The following is a 20,835-nucleotide window of genomic DNA, read 5'->3' as shown; positions in this document are numbered from 1 at the left end:
ATGGAAAGAATTATGTTAGCAAACACTGAGCACACTGCTTCAAATCTTTGAAGATTTGAAGGACACAACACTGCAGAAGGGGAAAAGATATATATACATATATATACATTATGCAGCTACATAAAAGAGAAGATAAATAAAGTGGGGGGAGTTCTGACTAGAGCTGTAAAAATGGTTTTAAGTTGCTAACATGGAGGAAAAATTACCTAAGTGTTGGACAGTAAAATTTACTACCTTTCCAGAAGGTGGACTGTTATGAATTTGATGTCAAAGACTTACTTAGTGTAAACATATTTCTGCACAAATATCTTTCTTTAATATTTGATCCACTCTTCGGTGAAAGCTAGAAGGCCAAGCTAAATGTTCTTCAAAAGTAAACTACCACAAGTAACTAAAGAAACCAAAGTATAATTTTTATACTTATATATAAAAAATCACCACTAACTAAGGAGAACCGACTGGATAGCTGCAGAATGCTTTCCACTCCGTTCAAACTGGAAAAACCCTCTTGCATTAGATGACCACTGTGCCTAAGTTGTGTGGCAGAGAAAAAACTGTTAGAACTGGGAATGTGAAAACAAAGGAGATGATGGCTTACATCAAATACTTGTTCAGTTATTTTACTTTCTCAGTTTAACTTAGTTTTGAGCCCATCACTGCAAATTTCCCAGCCATCAGAGCTCTTTGCTGTCCTCAATGCTACATAACTGTGTTGTATGAGGTGGCAGAAGACCTAACACACCCCAAGGCCACTGCCTGAGGCTTGCTGCTGCTGCTGCTGCTACTGCTGTGGTAGTGGAGCATGCTCTCACTCACTATGCCAGGGAGCATGTATCATTTTGGGATTCATGTCATGGATAAAGGTGGTGTGGTGCAGGATGCAGGAAGGCTGTGCTTGGCTGCCTTGTATCCAATTTATGGATGGGTGAACGAAGGCATGAAGTGTTAAGAGAATGCTGTGGACCACACAAGGCTGCAGCCGTGCTGTGGCACAGCAAACTTAAACAATGCCTTTGCTCCAAGCAAGGACTGGCTCCTGGGGAAAGCATTTATTGCCCAGAATTCATCATCACGAAAATGAAAGAGAACAGGTTTTATTTGTGCTGTAAATCATGTACAGGATGAGAACACTTCATTGCAGTCAGAAGAAAATCGAATTCTGGTGTGGTATCTGACAAAGAGGCAATTTTGGTTTTGTTTTTGTAACTGAGACAAGTTGTATCTTTGAGATAAGTGAACCAATTAGCATTTTTGAAGAGTCTTGTGTATCATTCTCACTTAAGGAGGAAAAGGTATTGAAGTCATAATATGATGGAGAGGATCCAGTACTGTAAGAAACAAGGTTTGAAGAATTTGAAAGCACCACAACTGAGCCTTCTGGTTTGTAGGCCAGTGCAGGAAAGCTGAGGTAAGAGCTCGGGCAGGAGGTGAACACCTGCCAAATTCCTACTAATTGTTAATAAAGATAGCTGAAGAAACTGGTCTCTGAAAGGAAAAATAAAGCTTGAAACCTCAGACCAACTTCTTCAGGAGCAGAACTATTGCTGAAGAGAGTAGTAGATCCATGTGTGTGGATAGATATAGGCTAATGCCTATAAATAGCTCCAAGCTGGCAGCGCTACGGCAGGAACAGAAGCCAGACTGCGGTAACAGCCGGCTTCGCTATAGAAATTTTCATCTTAATGCCATCTTCCTTCTTCCTGTAGGAGACACATTAAAAACAGGCCTGGATAGTATTTTAGATCTCTATCAGGCTTTCAACAAGGTTTCATAAGGTTACATGAGCAATTTTAAAATTTTGTTTTAGAAATTCAGTTCAATCTCTATGCAACACCTATTAAAATCCTAGGTTTCACTGCTTACATGAAGATGCCAAGGAACATGACCCTTAAACATAACTTTTACATTTAATCTGGTAAGTTTTCTCTACAAAAGTAGCAATAGTGGTAAGGAACCTTATACTGTAAGACTTTAGATAAATTCACTAGATTAAAGAAGCAAATATCCTTTACACCTTTTGCTGCTGCTAATTTAAACCAATAGGCAATTTTAATCTTCCAGAATTAATGTCACACTTCTCAATTAAGAAAAGAATATATAAGCCTAAGTAAACTGTTTTAATACTCTTGTGAAGTTTAATTCATTTGTTTGCAAAGTGATCTGAGATATCTGGAAGATTAAGAACTATTTTCTCATCAAAGGTTAGAACATGGCTGTGAATTCTGCTGCAGTAATACACAGGAGGCTAGTTTCCATGAACATAACAGAAACACTAGATTCCCCAGTATATTTCATCTGCATTGAGTGCACTGAGTTATACTGACAAAAGTAAGAGAAGAGGAAAATCACAGCACTTTTCTACCCTTCTGAGGTTGCTGGGGTTCACGTTTCTTGCAAGAGTAAACGAGGATAATCATGCTATTCTAACATGTACTGACAGGAGCTGTCAGGTCTGTGTCACCTGTGAAGGGACCAAGCAGGGGCTAGTTCTTTTAAATGCTGTGCAGTTAAAACACTATCACAGAATTTTCAATGCCAGGGAATTTTACATATTACTATTTATATTTTGAAATTGCAGTCACAGAATGTTCAGACTTGCCCTTCTCTGCCTAGCAATGTATAGGTGGGATCTTCCATGAACAAGTAAATTCGATAAAATATGCTTGCAGGGTCACCACAGAATGTTCTTCCTGACACTGTAAAACTTACCAAGAGGCTGCACAGTATTATATTACATGCTAATGGTATTTCCAGAAAAAAAAAAAAAAATTGCACATGAATAAGGCAATGAAAGTATGCAGGTAACCATGGCTACTGTTGTGAACTAAATAACATTTTTTATACAGCTGTGAATATTTGTGTAACTGCCAGCTAAGCCGTAGAGTTCAGATTTGAGACAGAGCTGATAAACACTGAATTCTTGCCTGAAGAAAGGTACTTCCCAAAGTGGATCCAGACCTCTACACTGTGCTGCTACTCATTCTGGTGTGACTTTGTCTAGTAAACATACACCTTATTACCCCAGTCAAAATAATCAAAATACAACTCTTCATGGCCACTTCTTACAGTTTACTGTCAGTGACCCATGTTTGCACAAGCTATTTTCTGTCTTAGGGGTGTTTTTATTTCCTCTTACCCACAATCACAGCTATTGACATAACTTCTGAAATAGCTTTGACTCCATAAAAGTATTGTGAAAGATCTTTTAAAACTTTGCAATTTATCAGCTTTCCTTGATCTTCATTAGTGGCAACACCCACCCATCCCCTTAAGCCCCCTGTCCCCCACTTTGGTCCAAACAGCATTCCCAGACAACAAAAGGAAAAAAAACATTTCCAAAATGACGGGGCAAAGGCACATGAGAGGGAACTCTTCACCTTTGACATATTTTCAGTTTCCAAGTTCATCCTTCTTAAATCATCCTTCTACTTATGTATTAGCGTCTCTCTTCCCAAATCAATCATCATCTGAGAAGGAATGGAAACCTAAGGGATTTTCCTCCTTACACAGAAAAGGTACACCCAAAATCAAATTATTTGGAATAGGTTGTCAGTAGTTGCTATACTAAATGAAAACATAAACACAAAAGCAGTTGGTGAGATGAACCTGTACTTCCAGTGATATAAACAAAATGAAAATAATGAAACGCCTATTGTAACTAAGTGAAGCAGGACTTAGAGCAACATCTCCCTATTCAAAAATTGAGTCACTTCTTCCTTCCAATAGTCTAAGTTTGAAACCCAAGTGAATGCTCATTCATCCACTGTGAATTTGTTGTCCTTGCCTGGTTTCTAGAGAGTGAATAATTTCTTAACAAAAGTACTGACTAATGAAGCAAACATAGATTCACTTTGCAGTTCAATCTTTAATAAACTGCCTGTAGTTTCAGGCAAACCACAAATTCCATGTTTTCACTTCTCCTCTGTAACAAGGGGAAAATACTAACTCTCTTCTGCTGGTCTTCACCTGTCCATTCATTTAGGCTGAGAAAAAATTAAGGACTAAACATGTTTTGTCTGTATCAAAAGAGTTTAGATAGAACTATAGATGTTCTTTAAAATTATACTATCTACCAATATAATTACTAATAGCTGAATGGCAATATATATTATGTATTTCTCTGTGTGTGGGGCGGGGGGGGTGTTTGTATGCATGTATATACACACAAACACTATATATACACTATATAGACACACTATATACATACATGCATGATAAATATATTACCAAAGATTTACTATATATAGTAATCCTACCAAACTGATGTCATGGAGAATAAAACTATGGGAGGCTCAGTAGCACAGTGTTCAGACGAACAACTGGGAGATCTAAAGACCCACAAACTGGTAACAGTAGAGGCACCAAGTGTGCAAAGCAGGGCATTCTTTTGGTTTCTGCATGCACAAAAATGCTGGGAAAAGAGAACTGTTCTGTAAAACAGTGGTCACAAGAAACCAACTGAAGCTAAATTTCTGCATGTTGGTCTAAAATAAACTGTGGATGCCATTTTCAGTATACACTGGGCTCTTTAAACTTCTCTCTCAAGCTTTTTCTCAGTGAAGTACAGTACACACAATTATCACCTCCATGTTCTATGGCTCTCTCCAGCTGACTACTATTAGCACCTCTTTATTTCAGCATTTGGTTTCCTCTACTTTGTTTTCTGTCTTCTCCTCCTTAACAACCTATAAGGCTATCACTTTTTCTCTTCGCTTCTGACACATGATTTTCTTTCTCCTTCAAATTCTCTCTTCTTTTCCATCTTTAATTCCTTTGCTTCAGGAGCAGAGACCAAAATGTCATCCACCTTAGTCTCTGATCTAAGAATATGTATATTCATCTCCTAATATGATTTTCAGCTGTATGAATTTTTAAACAACTTGCAGCTAACAAAAAAAAGTGTTTGTTAATGGAGACATCAGTAAATCTGTGTGTTAGTATAAAAACACTTTTAATGGCGGTTTCCTTAATAGAAAACTATATAATTTTGCATTCGTTTATTTTAAAATTTGCCTTAAAATATGAAGTTCAAAAGATTGATGTACATATTTCCTCTTTCCCATAAATAGTTCATAAGAAGAAAAAATCTACATTACATATTGCATTTGCAAAAGAAGCTACAAAAATGTGCATTGCAGTGACTCAGCAAGTTGGAACCCTGTATACTGGCTTTATAGAAAGCTGGTAAAGCTCAAAGTAACAGAATAAAAAGCTAAAAGCCCCAATAAGCATATAAAATTTCTTCCTGTTGGAAATAAACTGAAGGATGTGATTTGTCTGTTACAGCCATTTTTATAAGGAAGAATTTCCTTTCTAAGTATATTTGACTCTCTATAGCATGCCTCATGTCACCCTAGAATTTTTATGATACACCAGGAACACTAAATTTGTACGTAACCATGAGTAATGTTATTATTTGTAGTAGAGGCCACTTGTGCTGTGCAGCAGAATGGACAATACCAACACTAACTCTTAGTTGCATTTGCATTCATGAACCTCAGAGGAATCTGCAGCAGGCAATTCATCTCTCCACCATAAGTGAATGTACAGTGCTGAGGCACATAAATGGGAAATCCCTCAGAGGTCTCAGCAAGCCCCAGCACGGTGAGAAGCAGAGGGCAGGCACAGGCAGCCTGGTCTGGCACAGCAGCCCAGCCCCACCTGGGACACTTCACAGCCACAATCAGAGGCACAGTACCATAAATGCTCTGACAGACAGCAGTGCTTTCCTAGCTACCACCAGAAAGCCCCACAAAACACAGGCACTAGCTAAAAAAGACTTATAAAAAATGCTTTTGATCAAACACTACATAATTTCCCTCCGATTGTTTAGTAAAACAGATCTAGGAATAAAAATAGAAATATGAAGATGGGGCTTAAGCAGCACTTCAAATATGCAGTATTCCTTGTTTTGAAGAGAAAGCAAGCTGTGAAGAGTTGAAGGGTATCAGCTAATAATGCAATGGAGATGAAAGAGCCAATCATGCATTGGCCACTGGTCTGGCCTTTTGCCATTCTGAAACACTCCACACCCTCTGCTATGCCTCCATGGTCAGAGCTGTTTCCTGCTCAAGTAACTCTGGTGTCAGAGAGAGGGAAAGGGTCACCTTAGTCAGACTCATGGTGTCTGACAGAAACAAGACACCTCTGAAAGGTTATGGCTTTTCCTGACCAGGGCACCAGGATGGAACTTGGGTGCATTACGTAAATGTCCAAAGGTAGAAGGGACAATTGCAGAACTGCATGACTAATGGCAGTGGCTTACACATTTGTCAAAAACATCCTCCATGCTACATCCCGAGTTTGAGCCTCTTGCATTTGAGGAGTTACTAGAAATGCACACTGTTTTTACTTATTTGTATCTATGTGGGAAATTTTAAAATACGAGGATTGAACATAACAGGTTATGTTAAAGCTTACAGTCTTCCACGAGCAAAGGTCCCAAAGTTGTCCCCAAATTCTTAATTTCCTCCTATCAGCATGTATAAAACATTACTGCTGTGGCACTATTTCAACATATTAATCACCTGAATATGAAATTACTTCTGCAGAAATGATGTCTGTTTCAAAATACAAAGACACATAGAAGACAGCATCTAAAAATGAAAAAAGCTACTTCTAAAAAGTGGTGAATTTTTACAAAAACAATGTCAAAATATTTCCTTGTATTAGTTTTCCTGAAGCAATAATGATATCTGTATACAGGGAGAAGCAGTACTTTTTTATTCCATTAACTTCAAGGGCTGGAAAAAGCATATAAGATTTTGGGCTCAGATTCCCTTCATCAGGTCTGCTGATTCTTCTGGTATTGTGTCCATGTGAAATAACCCACTTTCCAACAATGATAAATAGGTAAAAATCTGGTCACTGAGTTAGTACATATGCCTTCAATTGAAGGAAAAGCTGTCTGCCAAGCTTCAATCAAGTAGATCATGGGTCTGTGAAAAAAAGGATCTAGAAGGATGGAATTCTGTTGCTATAGTGGCACATTAAACAAATAACTGAGATACCATGGAATGCTGCAAAATATTTGTGGTCTGATTAAGTCATACTTGCCACATGTGTGAACACTAACAGCACAGTTTAGTAAAGTGGTTACAATTTAGTATAGCCCCACTTTTACTGTATGCAAAGTCTAATTCTTATCTGGGTGCTAATGGTAACCAGTGTGTCCAAGGGTACATAACACTGCATTTTACTGTAATCATAAGACAAAGCATAGTCCTTTAAATACATAAAGGTAGACAATAAATGCTTACTAAACTATTATACCTTCAAAGAGATATTTGCATCCTTCCTTGTGTTTGCAAGACCTGCTCAGGAGACAAAGCTCTTCATCATGATAGCCTCCAGGATGACTTACATATGGAGTATTTAGACTGCATAACTTGTAGCTGGCAGCTGACTTACTGAATTTTCTTCAATATAACCCATTCTCCTCCAATACATTAACTTTTTCCAGTGAAACGTTCTCTTTTCTTGATGAAAGACTTTGAATATACTCATTATTAATCATAACAATCTATCCCATAATGTTCAACTCTACTATCTGCCTATGTTCTCTGGAAAAAAAACTCAGGGAAGAAACCAGAAATCTATTCTGTTAAAAGATAAAACAAGTGTCTGATTTAGCAGAGAGAAGAAAGCATATATATTTTTATTGAAAATGCATACCACTTATTAATGCATTTTGAACAGATTTTAAAGTTGAACATTTATTTACATTTATGACCTGATAAATGGTGCAGTAGCACCAGAAAATGTACCATCTTAGGCATTACAAAAGAGTTGTGCTCAGCTCCAGCAGTGTCTACAGCAAGAAATATAAGCTGCACAGAAAGTGAATGTTAAAATAAAATCAGTATTCCTAATATTGTCAAAATTATGTGAATGAACCAAATGCAATTCACATCACTGCTGGTGACAGTGGTAACAAACAAACTTAGCAGTCCAGGGCCAAATTCTGCTTCTAGGAAACATAGCTCAGCACTCCACACTCAGAGAAAGGCTAAGTCTCCCTTCATGTGTTCTTCTGGGGCTTTGCTTTGGTTATTTGCTTTGTGCCCATAGTAATCACTTTAACAGACATTAGAGTGACTTCAGCTGAAAATCTGTATCAGTATTACTATCAGCATAATTACTACTTCCAGAGTTACACCTGGCTTTGGCTGTTAAAGCAGGGCAGTTTAAATTTTGGACAGAACATCTCCTTAACTCTGGTATTTTGAAGATGTGACCTTCCAGCTCACCTGCAACCCTCAGCAAACTGCATCTGTTTTAATATGCAATGAATTTCATACTTCACAGCTGATATGGAAAAATAAGGGTCTTTTTTTAACACAGGACTCTAGTTCTGAGAGTCAAACAGATGATCAAGATAATGTACAGCTTTGTCAGATAGAAAGATGCAAACACATCAATGTCATACTACAGACGTCACACAGGTAAGTTTTATATGAACACAGGCCTCATATTCTTGCATGGTTGTGGGTGGTTTCAATCTTAAACTTTTTCCAAGTTTTTGAAGCTGACATGTCACTGCAAATACTACTTTACCTGACCTGCAAACCTACATCCAATGGCAACAGAAGCAATTCTCCTCCTCACAGAAGCATCTATAAGCTTTCCTTGTTCTCAATTCCTCTAACTACTACATCTGAGGGAGGTCTACCCAGTGAAGAGATGGAAGAAAATATACTCTTTCTTTCATCTTTCTTACTGTTTATTTCCTTGTTTCTCTCTTCCTCCTCCTCCTCCTCCTCCTCCCCCCTGAAATCCTCCCTGAAATCCTCTTCAGCATTTTGAGTCTCCTCCAGCTTGTCTACATTATTCTGTGGCTCCTTTTTTATCCACTTGCCTCATCTGTTTTTTTTCCTTTTCTTTTTTTTTTTTCCCCCCTAGGTAGGAGTTGGAACAGCATCAGCTGACTTTTTAATTCATCTCTTTCCTCCCACCTGTCTTTTCCTCTCATTCAACCATCTCTCCTTAACCTCCCTTTTCGTGCTCTCTCACTGGCTCTCTCCCCTCCTCACTTCCTTTGGTAGAAACTCTGCAATTTGATGTCGACACTAGATGCTCTCGTGCTCTCTGCTAGCAGACTGAATTACGTGACCATGTCAACAGAAGGTGGTTAAACTTTGTGAAAGAGATTACATCTGGGGATTTCTGCTCCCAGACTTTTCATTTTCAATGTTCACACCCAGAATAGGGCTCACAGGTTTTGCTGTTACTAAGTGCTCAAAGACGTTTTAGAAAAGGCTCCTTGTTACTAAGGTTTAGGGACGTTTATACGAGGAGGAGCCTCTGTGTGGGTTTTCTCCAGATTAGTGGAAATAACAAACAATCGGAAAATTCTGCATCTGTGTTCAGTTAAAAAGCTGTCTTCACCTTACACTGATGAGTGTTCTCTGGCAGATATGTAACATGGTTAAGGCCAGCTTCCCACTTCACAAAAACTGCCGTGCTGTTACTGTGTTAAGTAAAGGGGTTTTCCTCATGCCTCCAGAGGATGCCATTTAGACAACTGGGACTTCTTCACCCTAGCAGCCTCTCTCAATTTGCAGGTGTTATGCTATCACAGGTTTTGACATACCACCAATTTCCAAGCCCTTCACATAAGTAAGAGAAAATTTTAAAAAATCTTTTAAGCTGATGCTGTTTTTCTCCCCAGAGCAGGGAGGTAATTGATACAACTGTAGTTACGCTCTAGTGGTGGAACTGGCAGATAATGAAGAGAGATAGCAGGCAGAGCCACATAACTACAGCATGAACATGCAAGAAGTGTACAAATTCAACAACATTATTTTCATGGGTTTTGCAAATATCCTGAGTCCCCAGGCAACCAGCTTCAATTGCTATTCTCTCCATCAGATAGATGTTTAAATAATAGCCATCTAGGAGTGGTTAGTCTGTTGGAAATTAAATTAAAAATTTTCCCTGATTTTTATCAGAAAACCTTGTAACTTATGTAAAAAGTGGGAACGCCTTCCTGGAGCACTGAAAATTTTATTCACACCTAACACATGAAAATATTGTAAATAAATCAAGAGGAGCATTTGAGTTGTAATATCCTTGAAATACTTAAATTTGATTTAGAAAAAAAAATCCTGGAAAAATGTAAATATCTTCTAGGCAGAAGCATGAAGCATTACAAAGGTGCAGTACATTTTACAAGCAGAGCCAATCCATAGGTTGTGCTGTGTTAGGAAGGCTTCCCTAAGGAGCAAAACACACTGTTACAAATTAGAATTTCTGAAAAGGATTTTTAGGTCTACATGGAGAGAGACTCCTTGATGAAAAAAAGAATATCTCCTTGTTCATACATCAGAGTGACCACTGTGTAGCAACTGACCAGTGAATAATGGAGACATGGGTTTGTTAAATAATTCATCAGTTTCGGACATTCCAATCTTTAAATGTTCAGGTTACTATGGATTTTGATTTTTTGATGCCTTTTCTATTGTTCTTGTTAAATCATCAAGGAAAAAAGATTTATACGAGAAAAACAACTTTGATAAAATCACAGAATGATTTGTATTGGAAGGGACCTTAAAGATCATCTCGTTCCAACCACCCTGCCAAAGGGAAAGACCCCTTTCATTAGATCAGGTTGCTCAGAGCGCCATCCAACCTGGCCTTGAACACTTCAAGGGAAAAGACACTCACAGCTTGTCTGGACAACCTGTTCCAGTGCTTCATCACCCTCACAGGAATGATTTCCTTCATAATGTCTGATTAACTAACATGTCCTCTTTCAGTTTGAAGCCATTCCCCCTTGTCCTGTCACTACATATCCTTGTAAAAAGTCCCTCCAGCTGTCTTGAAGGATCACTTCAGGTACTGAAAGGTTGGAATAAAGTCACCCTGGAGCCATCACTTCTCCAGGCAGAACAATGTCAATTCTCCCATCCTTTCCTCATAGAAGAGGTGTTACATCCCTCTAATCACCTTTGTGGCCCTCCTTCAGACTCACTCCATCAGGATTATGTCCTTTCCACCATTAAAACAAAAAGACACACAAGCCATGGTCACCAGACCTGGGACAAGGCTGCTAGGACAAACAATTGGAGATGTGGTTGGTGTGACTTTGTACCACTCACCGGTGAGCTCAACTTCTCAGCTGAGCCGTCAGTGATAAAAAAAGAAAGACAACTTGAAAATAAATAGAAACACATCTCTTGGATAGGCTCCTTTCTCTCCATAACTTGTCTTTTCCTGCTATTTGTCCCAGTTTCTTTGCATTCTCTTAGATACTAGGACAGAGGGCAAGTCTTTCTAGAAATGCCTTTGTTTCCCATCTCCCAAAAGCAGCTCAAAAAATAACAGAATACAAAATTGGAAGAGCTTATATAGACTGCAGTGGCACAGAACCCAGACAGTAATCATTTTTCTAACTCCACAGATGCAGAGCATATTTCTCTTCCCCGCTTCCTGACCTCTCCTCTAGGGTCTTCATATGAAGACACTACATTGTTTCCGACCTCCAGAGCATTTCAACTCCTCCGTAAGTAATTTCTATCTCTGTATTTTGCTTTCCTTCCCACAAACAAAAGATGATTCACATTTTTAAAACAAATTTGAGACAGTGTCTGCAAAAACCAAAGAAGGACTCTTGCTGAAATGGTATGCTAACTTGGACACATACTGCAGGCAGTCCTGCCATGTAACCTGGCTCAAAATCAGCAATGCTCAAGCTTAAATGAATTCAGTCTACATATCTGTTTATGTGGGCATTGCTTAGAATAGGGGCAACCTCTAGTTTTACAGCCTATGCTAATATTGAAGAGAATATAATTTCTGAAAACAACTGTTATCCATGCATCAACCTGGCCAGTCCCAGCATAAAAAGTTGCAAGGAATGAGCTGATAAAAATCCTTCTACTATGACACATTTGTTTTACACACTAAAGGTTAGTCTTCAATTAAAAATTCTTCACAATGATAAAGATCAGACAGCCAGCCATCAGAAAATGGAAAGGAATATTTCCCATGCAAAATATGCCTTTGGAATTATGAGCTGATATAGTTCCAAACGGCAGGACATTCTCCAGAAAACAAATGACATCTTTGATGAAAGAGTTCAGTGATTTGGCAACTGAAACTGTAGCCCACAAAGATGAATTAATCTGCATAACTAATAAATCCAGAAAGTGCACTTGAAACTTCAGAAACAGACCAAGGCTGAGACACAGCCCTACTCTCCAACAACTCTCTTTCGACAGGTAGTTATTTCTGCTGACAGAAGCTTAGCCTCAGCTACTCAAATGTGCTCCTTCAGATAATGAACAGAGATTAAATCCTTGTGTTGGTCAAATCACTAGCAGCCCTGCTATTGATTTCCCTGGTCATTTATCAAGTCATAGTGATACCATTGGTTATGGATTAATTAACTGATGGAGATGATGCAATACATCAGTTTTATGGCACAGTACAACTCTGTTAGTGACACCTTTCACAGGTGTATGAATCTGCACATGAGGTACTGTTTGGTACCATAAGGCACTACTTAATACACAGATTTTCCCAAATACAGGAATTATATTTGTAACTATTACAGGGTGTGTATATGTATGTATGTATGTATATATATATATATATATACATATATATATGCAATAGAAAGACGTTCTTGAAACTATATGCAATTTTATGGTGAATAGTTTCTGCACAGCAATAAGCCTCTCCTCTTTTTGTATGAAACTTTGTAAAAAACATTAAATTTGACTTGGTAATGGGACAGCATATTTCCAAGGTTAATTTCCCTCATGTTTCCCACTGCTAGAAAGAAATTTTTTCTATAATTCTGATTTTTTTTGAATGCTGAAGAAGTGTTGCTATAAGGACTGGTATCTCTGAGTGTTAACAAGACACTACTGTGTGTTCAAGAAAATAGGGGTAATAATTTCTTCACAGAGCCTTCAAGATAGTTACCTTAAAATGCTTCTAAAGTGTGAATACTCTCAAATATCTTAATACATGCCCATATTACTAATGGAAATATGACTGCTGTTATTATGGCCATATTTCATGATTTTTCACTCCCTTTCTATGTATGGATTTTGCACCTTGATGTTGACACTTGAGCAAGCTGTTACAGCTGATCATAATACAGTAGAAGGCTTTTTTTGGTTTTGGCTTTTTTTTGTGGGATTCTTTTTTGTTTTTTGCTTTTTTTTTTTTTTTTTTTTTTTGGTGTGTGTGTCCTAAATAAATATTTTGGGGAAACTGCCGTGAAAAAAATCTGGATAGAGTGTTCACAGTTTTAGTAATGTTTGATCTCAGATCCTTAGCAGCTGTACCAGATACTTTGTGGGAAGATCACACAAAAGTGAGATTAATCAGCAATACAACAGAAGCTAAACAACCCACCTCTCACTGACAGAGGAGAGTCTCTTGTGTGAGTTTTGCTGTGCAAGGTTGGGTTCCAGCATGGCCACCCTTGCTTTCAGAACAGTCATCATTCCATGTGCACGATTGTTGCAAAATGTGCAGGAATACATGGGAATAAATGTTTCTTTTGGGATAAAGCAATAGCCAGGGATCCTGACTTTTCTAAACTGTATTCCCAGAGGTACAGAGGCCCTTTCACAAAGTGGACCTCTATCCTATTCTCTAAAATTTGCCATGTCAAAATTTTAACTACAACTAAGTGAGGTGCAAGTATTCTCAAAGTAGTTTAATAACCCTTTCATACTATGATGAGCAACGCATCAGAATTAATTAGCATGAAATCTGGTGAGGATAAAACGATGGATAAAACACCAGAAAACACATGCTAAATATGGTGAAAAGCCTCACAGCCATAAGCTTCCCCTGTGATCTAACCGAAGAACACTTGGATAAATGGAGACTGACACAGAAACCAATTCCTTTGCAAAAATGCTTTCTACAATATTTCAAGTTGAAAAAAAAAGTCGAAAATACTTGGACACAATACATTTCAGCAAACTCTGTGATGTTCAAAAATCTCAAACAAAAGCCATCTTCACATATTTCACTAAGTATACATTTCTACAAAGCAACCTGAGCTTGAGTTGCCTTTTAGTTACAGCACAAAGAAGACTTCATGAATACCTATGGCCACTTGCTGCCAACTGCTTCACAATGTACATTCATGAAAAATGCTATGGGTTAGGCACTTCCAGTATATAGTATATAGCATATAGTATAATGCCACCTGAAAGAAATGCCATCAGAGCTGGCACTGATCTGTTGTGGGGAAAAAATCAAGATGTGCATGGTTTGGCAGTGTTTGCAAGTGTTCAGTTTTTAGCCTCAAAGCTCAAGGGAGAACTGCCTGAACAAACATAGCAGGAGTCATCAGACTCTTTCCTCAGCTCTAGACACACGTAATATCATGCTGTTCCTTTCAAAACATCATAAAACAGTACAGGATCTAGCAGAAGCTGATGCTCCTCTTGTCAGTAACAACTCTCACACTGCTCCTTTGACACAAAATCTGGGGAGCAAATAAATAGCAGTGTCATCTGCCCCACTCTACAATGGACCAATTTATCAAGCACAGCAATGATGGACAAAGCTTGATCTGCTGTGGTGATAAAGTGCACACACCCAGAAGGATGAGCTCTGCTGTTGTCTACTGATGAACAGCAGTGCCAAATGGTTTGCTACATCTTGATGAGGAAAACAAAGTAATAATGAAACATTTTGCACAGATGCAACTAGAGAAGCAAACATGACACTTTCTAGCTCCAAATGCTGCATAAACAGTGGAAAGTACCTGAGGGCAAATTATGGCCTTAACTTTCCCTTGGCATTTAAACATATGGTTGAGAGAAAGGACGTCTGACTTGACATGGAAGAGAGGGATTAAAAGCTCAGATTTCTTCTCAAGAAACTACCTTTATGATTACCAATGCATTAATTTTAAAGCTTTGCATTGATTCCACATATAATTCCACATTATTAAAAATATTCAGATACAGGTTCTGCTGGATAAGTTTGGTGTGCTTGAGTTATTTTTCTAAAACCATACAAGTCAAAAAAATATGAGATTTTTTTTAAAAAGCATTTTAACCAAAACATTTTCATCAAGAATTATACTTTGGTATATTGGTAAAAAAATATTCAAGTAAGTGTTTCTGTCATTTTAGAGCAAGATTTGTCAAATTCAGAACTTCTGTTTTATGGAACAGCTTCTTCCTCATGACCACAGTGACATTTATCTGGGAAAGCTACCTTACACAGGAAAGAGCTGATCCCCACAACAAGCCTGGGATGTAGGACACTTTAGTTCAAATCTCCAGCTTCAACCTAATAAGGATTCAAATATGACTCTAAGAGTCAAGGAAGGAAAGATGTTACTCTTCCTTGCAAGTCATGTTCCTTAATCACTTCTGAGGGGATCAGCACCAAGAGTATGCAGAAACATGCACAGAGAAATCAGTGTCTTACACTTTTGTTTATGCAAGGAAGTGTTTGCATTACTTTACTCACCATTCCGTGATTTAGCCATGCTGGTATAAAATTATCGAGCAGTTTTGGGTAAACCAGTTCCCTGTCATATATATAGATGCTCCAAAACATTGTCACAACAAACTAAGGAGAAAAAAAAGACAAGACATTTTTAAATACATACTTCTGAAAAATTAGTTGCATTCTTTAGATAGCAAAATGGGTCACTTAACAAAGGATTTAGGGATAGATATGGGCATTATTGTTCTTTGAACAAATACACTTATAATCGACAGTTTGGATCTGGATCACTCTTTGCATTCATTGAGGTTTTAACTTTTCTTCTTCTTTTTTTTTCTTTTTTTTTTTTTTTCCTTAACTTTTAGCCAGGAAAAAAAAAATCTCATTTTTTGACTTACATGCCTGTGGCCAAATTACAAGTGAATATTACACTTTAGTAGCAGATGTGGCACATAAATAATGTTTCTCCACTAACAGGATAGAAAATAAATGGAAAATCAGCTAAAATATCACTTGGAATTCATACAACATATCAATATGAAACATTCACTCCTGAACAGAAGCCTGTAAATTCATATTTGCACTTTTCTGCGTCAGCCATCAAAACAGCTTTAGAAAAAAAAAAAAAAACAACCAACTAAAAAATCTTTGATGACTATCCACACAATTCATAGACCGGGATCCACAGAAAACAGTATCCTGCTAGTTCCCTGCTCATTTGTGAGTATGAAATTTTCCTTGGTTCTTCTCAGACATTATTTACTAGGGCCCAGAAAAAGACCATTATTTCCTGTAGACTGAGGACAGGACAAATGGATTAGGTAAAGTTTACAGTAGGCTGAGTTTTTGCCAAAGTGTTCACATATTCTTTCAAGTTATCCTGATGTCATGAAAGGCAAAAGCAATAGAAACCCATAAAAATGTATAGAAATAATAGTTTTAGCTTAACTTAGCTGTGGCAAGTAATTTTCTAATATAAACACCTCTGCTTTCTTACCTTAAATTTGAGCCATAGTTTTCTAATAATAAAAAAGGCTTATTGTTCATAGCAGTAAAACCCAATACCTGGGCCAGGAGCTTTTGAATGACCATTTACAGGAGATCTCTAAATAGTAATGCTGAGTCCAGGTTTAAAGTTTGAGAGCCAAAAGATAGAACTTTCACTGAGACTGAAGGGAAGTATTCAGTTATGTCCAAACTGATGCAGCTCATGATCTTACAGCTCATTTAGAGGATCAGTGAAAGAAATATGGGGTGAGCATAGCACATCCTGCAAACTACTAGCATGTATAATAGTGTAGGCATAAGTTGTTTCATTAGCTTCTGACTTCAGAAAGTTAAAATTGAGGTTTGCAGTTAATCAATGGCACCTTGTTCTAACCACAGACACGCAGACTTCGGCCAGTCAGTTATGTGAATGACCTGAACCAGTACACTGTTCCCTCAGTGTGCATACAGTACATAGTTTCTTGGTTTCCAGCACAGTTGTCCATCTGTTATGACAGCTATCAGTGCCTGCTCAGAATAAGTTTGGACTAATTGACTAGTGCACAGAGGCCAGGAAAAAAAATAGGTTATGATGGACAACCCAAAAAATATTGCAAGTGTAAAGTACCCCACAAGAAATCTCTCTTCTGGGCCAGTCTTGGCATTGGCACAGCACAACTCTTTACGCACCTGCTGACATGTAAGTGCCAAGATATGAATAGCTGAACAGCAGGAAAAATGGAAGCAAAGTATCCTCTTCTCTATAGGCTTCCTAGAAGTCATGTATTATCACAGTGGGTCTCTGAGAACCTGCTAAGATCAACTGGGGCATAAAAACATCTTCTCAGGCATATGAAGACCAAGATTGATAATGTTTTTTCCTAAGTCTCAAAGCAAGAAAAATCAACCAGGGTTAGGCTGAACTTTATTACGCTGAATACAACAGAGCTAGCATGTTTTGTCCTGTGATTTTTGTGTGGAGCAGAATAAAACAATAGACTTTGTCAAGGAGGTAAATACAAGAAAAGAGGGGACATGCCATCTGTCCCTTAACCAAAGTCAGCCAATGGATGGAACAGGATCAGCCTAGCTGGTTGCAACCATCTGGAGCTACAGACGGCAAATGCTGCTTAGCAAAGCACTATCACAAGGCAGACATAAGGTAAAGGAAGTGCGCAAAACCAAACGTGTTACAGAACTAACCTGTCCCAGAGGATGACCTGATATGAGACTTAACACAATACCCTGGGGAAGATTCCTTCCAGGGTCTGAATGGTTCACCTTACTCCTCTTTACAACTAGTTCATTTGGATAAAATGAACTATAAAAAATAACTATTTGGATAAAATTAATTATAATGAGGGCTTGTGACATAGTTACTTTGGCTGCTTCTGAATTTGTTTACTTTGATTAATGAGCAACTGTTGGTCTGGTACTCTTAAGTCCCCTCTCCTATGCTTACGTTTTGCTACTGGCAGACTTTTATTTGGGCTGGGCTTTGCTAAGATCCCACATGATCATGTAGTGCCAGACCATGACACAATTGAGCTGCTTCTTTACACTGCCTCTTGTAAAGTCCCAGACCTGCTCAACGAGTTTCTTATCCCTTTTTTATACCCAAGGCAGCACACAGGAGAAATGAGGCAACATTCTCAGGAGGTTAAACTACAAACTTTTATTCACAAACTTTAGAAAATAAGGGTACTTGGCAACTTTTGAAGCAGCATTCAATCAAAATCAAGCATTTCACAAGGCATTGGCTTAGCGAACTCCAAACCATCCAACTCTTAAGATTTTGAGAACAAGAAATTGGGGGAGGACGAGAGAAAGACTAAAAATCATTGCTTGAATTCCAGTGTGATCTCAGCTACTGTGAAATCCTAACACTGGACTGTGACCACAGGTGCCTATGCAACTGCTTTTATCTGCTCTGGTCTCTCAGGGTATTCCCCCTTTGGTGGGGCTTTTGCTGTGTCAGTGGCTAATAGCCATTCTAGGGCTGGACCAGAGGCTTCAGGAGGTTAGGGGGTGGAGCAGTGTACCATCCCACCTATGCAGGACATGCCCTGCCCCCATCCCTTTAATTATTTTAAGCCAGTAATCATTTTCTCCAGTTTCCCACATGGTGCCAAGGCTTAAAACAATGACTGAGACCAGAACAATGGACATGGGAGCTTCTTCTTCCATGGTGGCAGTAGTGGGATTCTAACCTAGCAGAGAGAGGGAGATAAAAAAGGAGAGGAAAAAGAGGAAAGTGTACAAGAAGTCATATAGCTGACAATACTTCGATAATCAAAAATATTGGTCCAGTCAGTATAGGGATTCCACCCTATACAAGCTATCATCCCTCACCCTGTGAGTTCCAGAGATGGCAAGCAAGATGCAAATCAGGATCTAGGGGGAAGAGTTCATTGAACCAGTCTTTCGGCAGCAGTGACTGGAAGAGTTCACCAGACTGGTTGGAAATTTTCTTTACTTTTGCTTGTGCTTCTTAAAACAACATTTTCGTATTGGTGAGGTTCAGCATTTCACATACTCCTTGCCCATTTAGTAACAATTTATTGAGGGTTAGACAGTTTTATAAAATCCTTTTTGATACTTGCTGGACTTGCAAGTTGAGCTCCAAAATGGCCAGTTTAAGATTCTCTATTGCAATGCAATTGCACACCTCGCCAAAAAATAGAAACCTTAAGGATAAGGCAAATTTTCAACAGTTAGACTGCCTTACGTTTTGGAGCTGATAATCTTACAAGTCCAGATACCATTGTAACCCAAACAAGCGCACATTTCCTGTACTACCACCTTTACCCCTTCTACCAACCTAGTTTCAGGTGGGTCCCTAGGGTCCATATTACAGTCAATTATCTTATTACAGTGCTAGAGATCCAGATGCCAGGATAAGGGGGAATATCAGGGTGCACCATTGGAAAGTTACATCAAGTAAAAGTTCTGCTACATAATACTCTGGTTGCCTCAGGGGGATCAAAGGTATAACAAAACCTCTAGCCATTCCTATCTGCATATTTTTCTAGACAGCGTCCTGGGTTCAAACCAAATACCTTCCTAACTTACTAAATACTTCACTAGTTTCCAAATCCAAAATCCTTTCTTCTGACATCTTGACCACTTAAGACTTCTTTGCTTACAGCTGGAGAAAACTTTCTAGCTGCCACCTCAGTCTCTGTCAATCCCCTTCTCTGTTCGATCATGCTTCATGCATTGCTTTCCACTACTACATGTGGTTCCTTTGGCACCAAACTACACTTCTTTCTCAATTCAAAGTAATTTTATACCTTGCTCTGAGGAGGTGGGAAGGGATATACAAATCTGATTTCATAATCATATGAAATCCTGTCTGAGCTTCCAAGCTAAATTCAGGAAGGAATCTTTTCCACCTCCTGTGGCAACCAGAGAGGAGACACAAACAGCCCGAAACAATGCTTATGACATTTATACACATACTGCAAAATTACTGAGACAAAACACATGAGAGTATAAATATCACAAAACATATTAAGATAAAACATGTACGTAACTATCACTGCAGCAAAGAACTGTGGAAATTTTCAGCCACATCTTTGCATGGAATACCTGCAGAAGGAGACAGAAAAGAAAACTTGGTCCTACTTGGACCAGTTTTAAAAAGAAGGAATCATCCATCTGGTGTTGATTTTGTGTTCTCTGCCATGGGCATCTGTGGCTACCCATGCATGCATGTTCAGGGGTGTCTTTTAAGACCAGCAGGACCTCACTGGTAGTTGGCATGCCTGTCAGTACTGGCTGACCAGGAAAATGTATGGAGCTCCGGGGATCATCAGTCCTTTCGTTTCCGGAAGGCGTGGTAGGTGTTGTGGGGCAAAATGCTGTAAGTCATAGACATCTACTCTCCATGGGTCACTGACTTTGGTCACAGTGTCCCACAGCTGATCAGGCCACTTTGGATCCTGAGGTCTCAAAAACCATTTTAGAAGACCATTTGTCCTTTCTACTATCCCACTGGCTTGTGGATGTGGTGTAGCGGATGTGGAACACCCACAGTACCCCTTCAGTTTTCACCCATTCTTGGATTATTCCTGCTGTGAAGTGACTGCCATTATCTGATTGCATTTATTTTGGTTTTGGGAAGGAAACTGATCCATAATTTTATTCCCTTCACAGTGCTTTCCCCTGTAGACCATGCCACTGCTTTAGTCTGTACCTAACTTGACCCTATTTGAACACCCATCAGCACACATTGCTTTCTTCCTGATTTGTTAAAAGGACCAAAGGGACCAATGCAGTTGACATGCCAAATTTCCCACAACCCCTTTCCCATCCTTAGGTGCAGGGGGTGTTTCTGCAGTATGGTGCAGCACTAGCTGCAGACAGAAATGACTATTTTACAAGCCCTTTGTGTGACAGGCCATCCTCTAC

At 38.7% G+C, this 20,835-nt stretch overlaps 1 protein-coding gene across 2 annotated transcripts in view; it reads right to left on the bottom strand.

Moving 5' to 3' along the window:
* The window catches only part of AIG1 (androgen induced 1), a 129,218-nt gene that overhangs the window by 65,023 nt on the left and 43,360 nt on the right, over positions 1–20,835 (bottom strand). The window contains exon 3 of one of the 2 annotated variants that reach the window (XM_005518442.3): positions 15,457–15,558. The exons of the other annotated variant lie outside the window; for it this stretch is intronic. Coding sequence (XP_005518499.1) covers positions 15,457–15,558 — 102 coding nt within the window. The remainder of the gene's footprint in view (positions 1–15,456; positions 15,559–20,835) is intronic. 2 annotated transcript variants of the gene reach the window in all.

Source organism: Pseudopodoces humilis, chromosome 3 (assembly GCF_049639895.1).
Source record: "Pseudopodoces humilis isolate 2021_Gansu_Grassland_sample_001 chromosome 3, ASM4963989v1, whole genome shotgun sequence".
Taxonomy (NCBI): domain Eukaryota; kingdom Metazoa; phylum Chordata; class Aves; order Passeriformes; family Paridae; genus Pseudopodoces; species Pseudopodoces humilis.
Note: the sequence above shows the minus strand (reverse complement) of the source record. Positions and strands in the feature narration are given on the sequence as shown.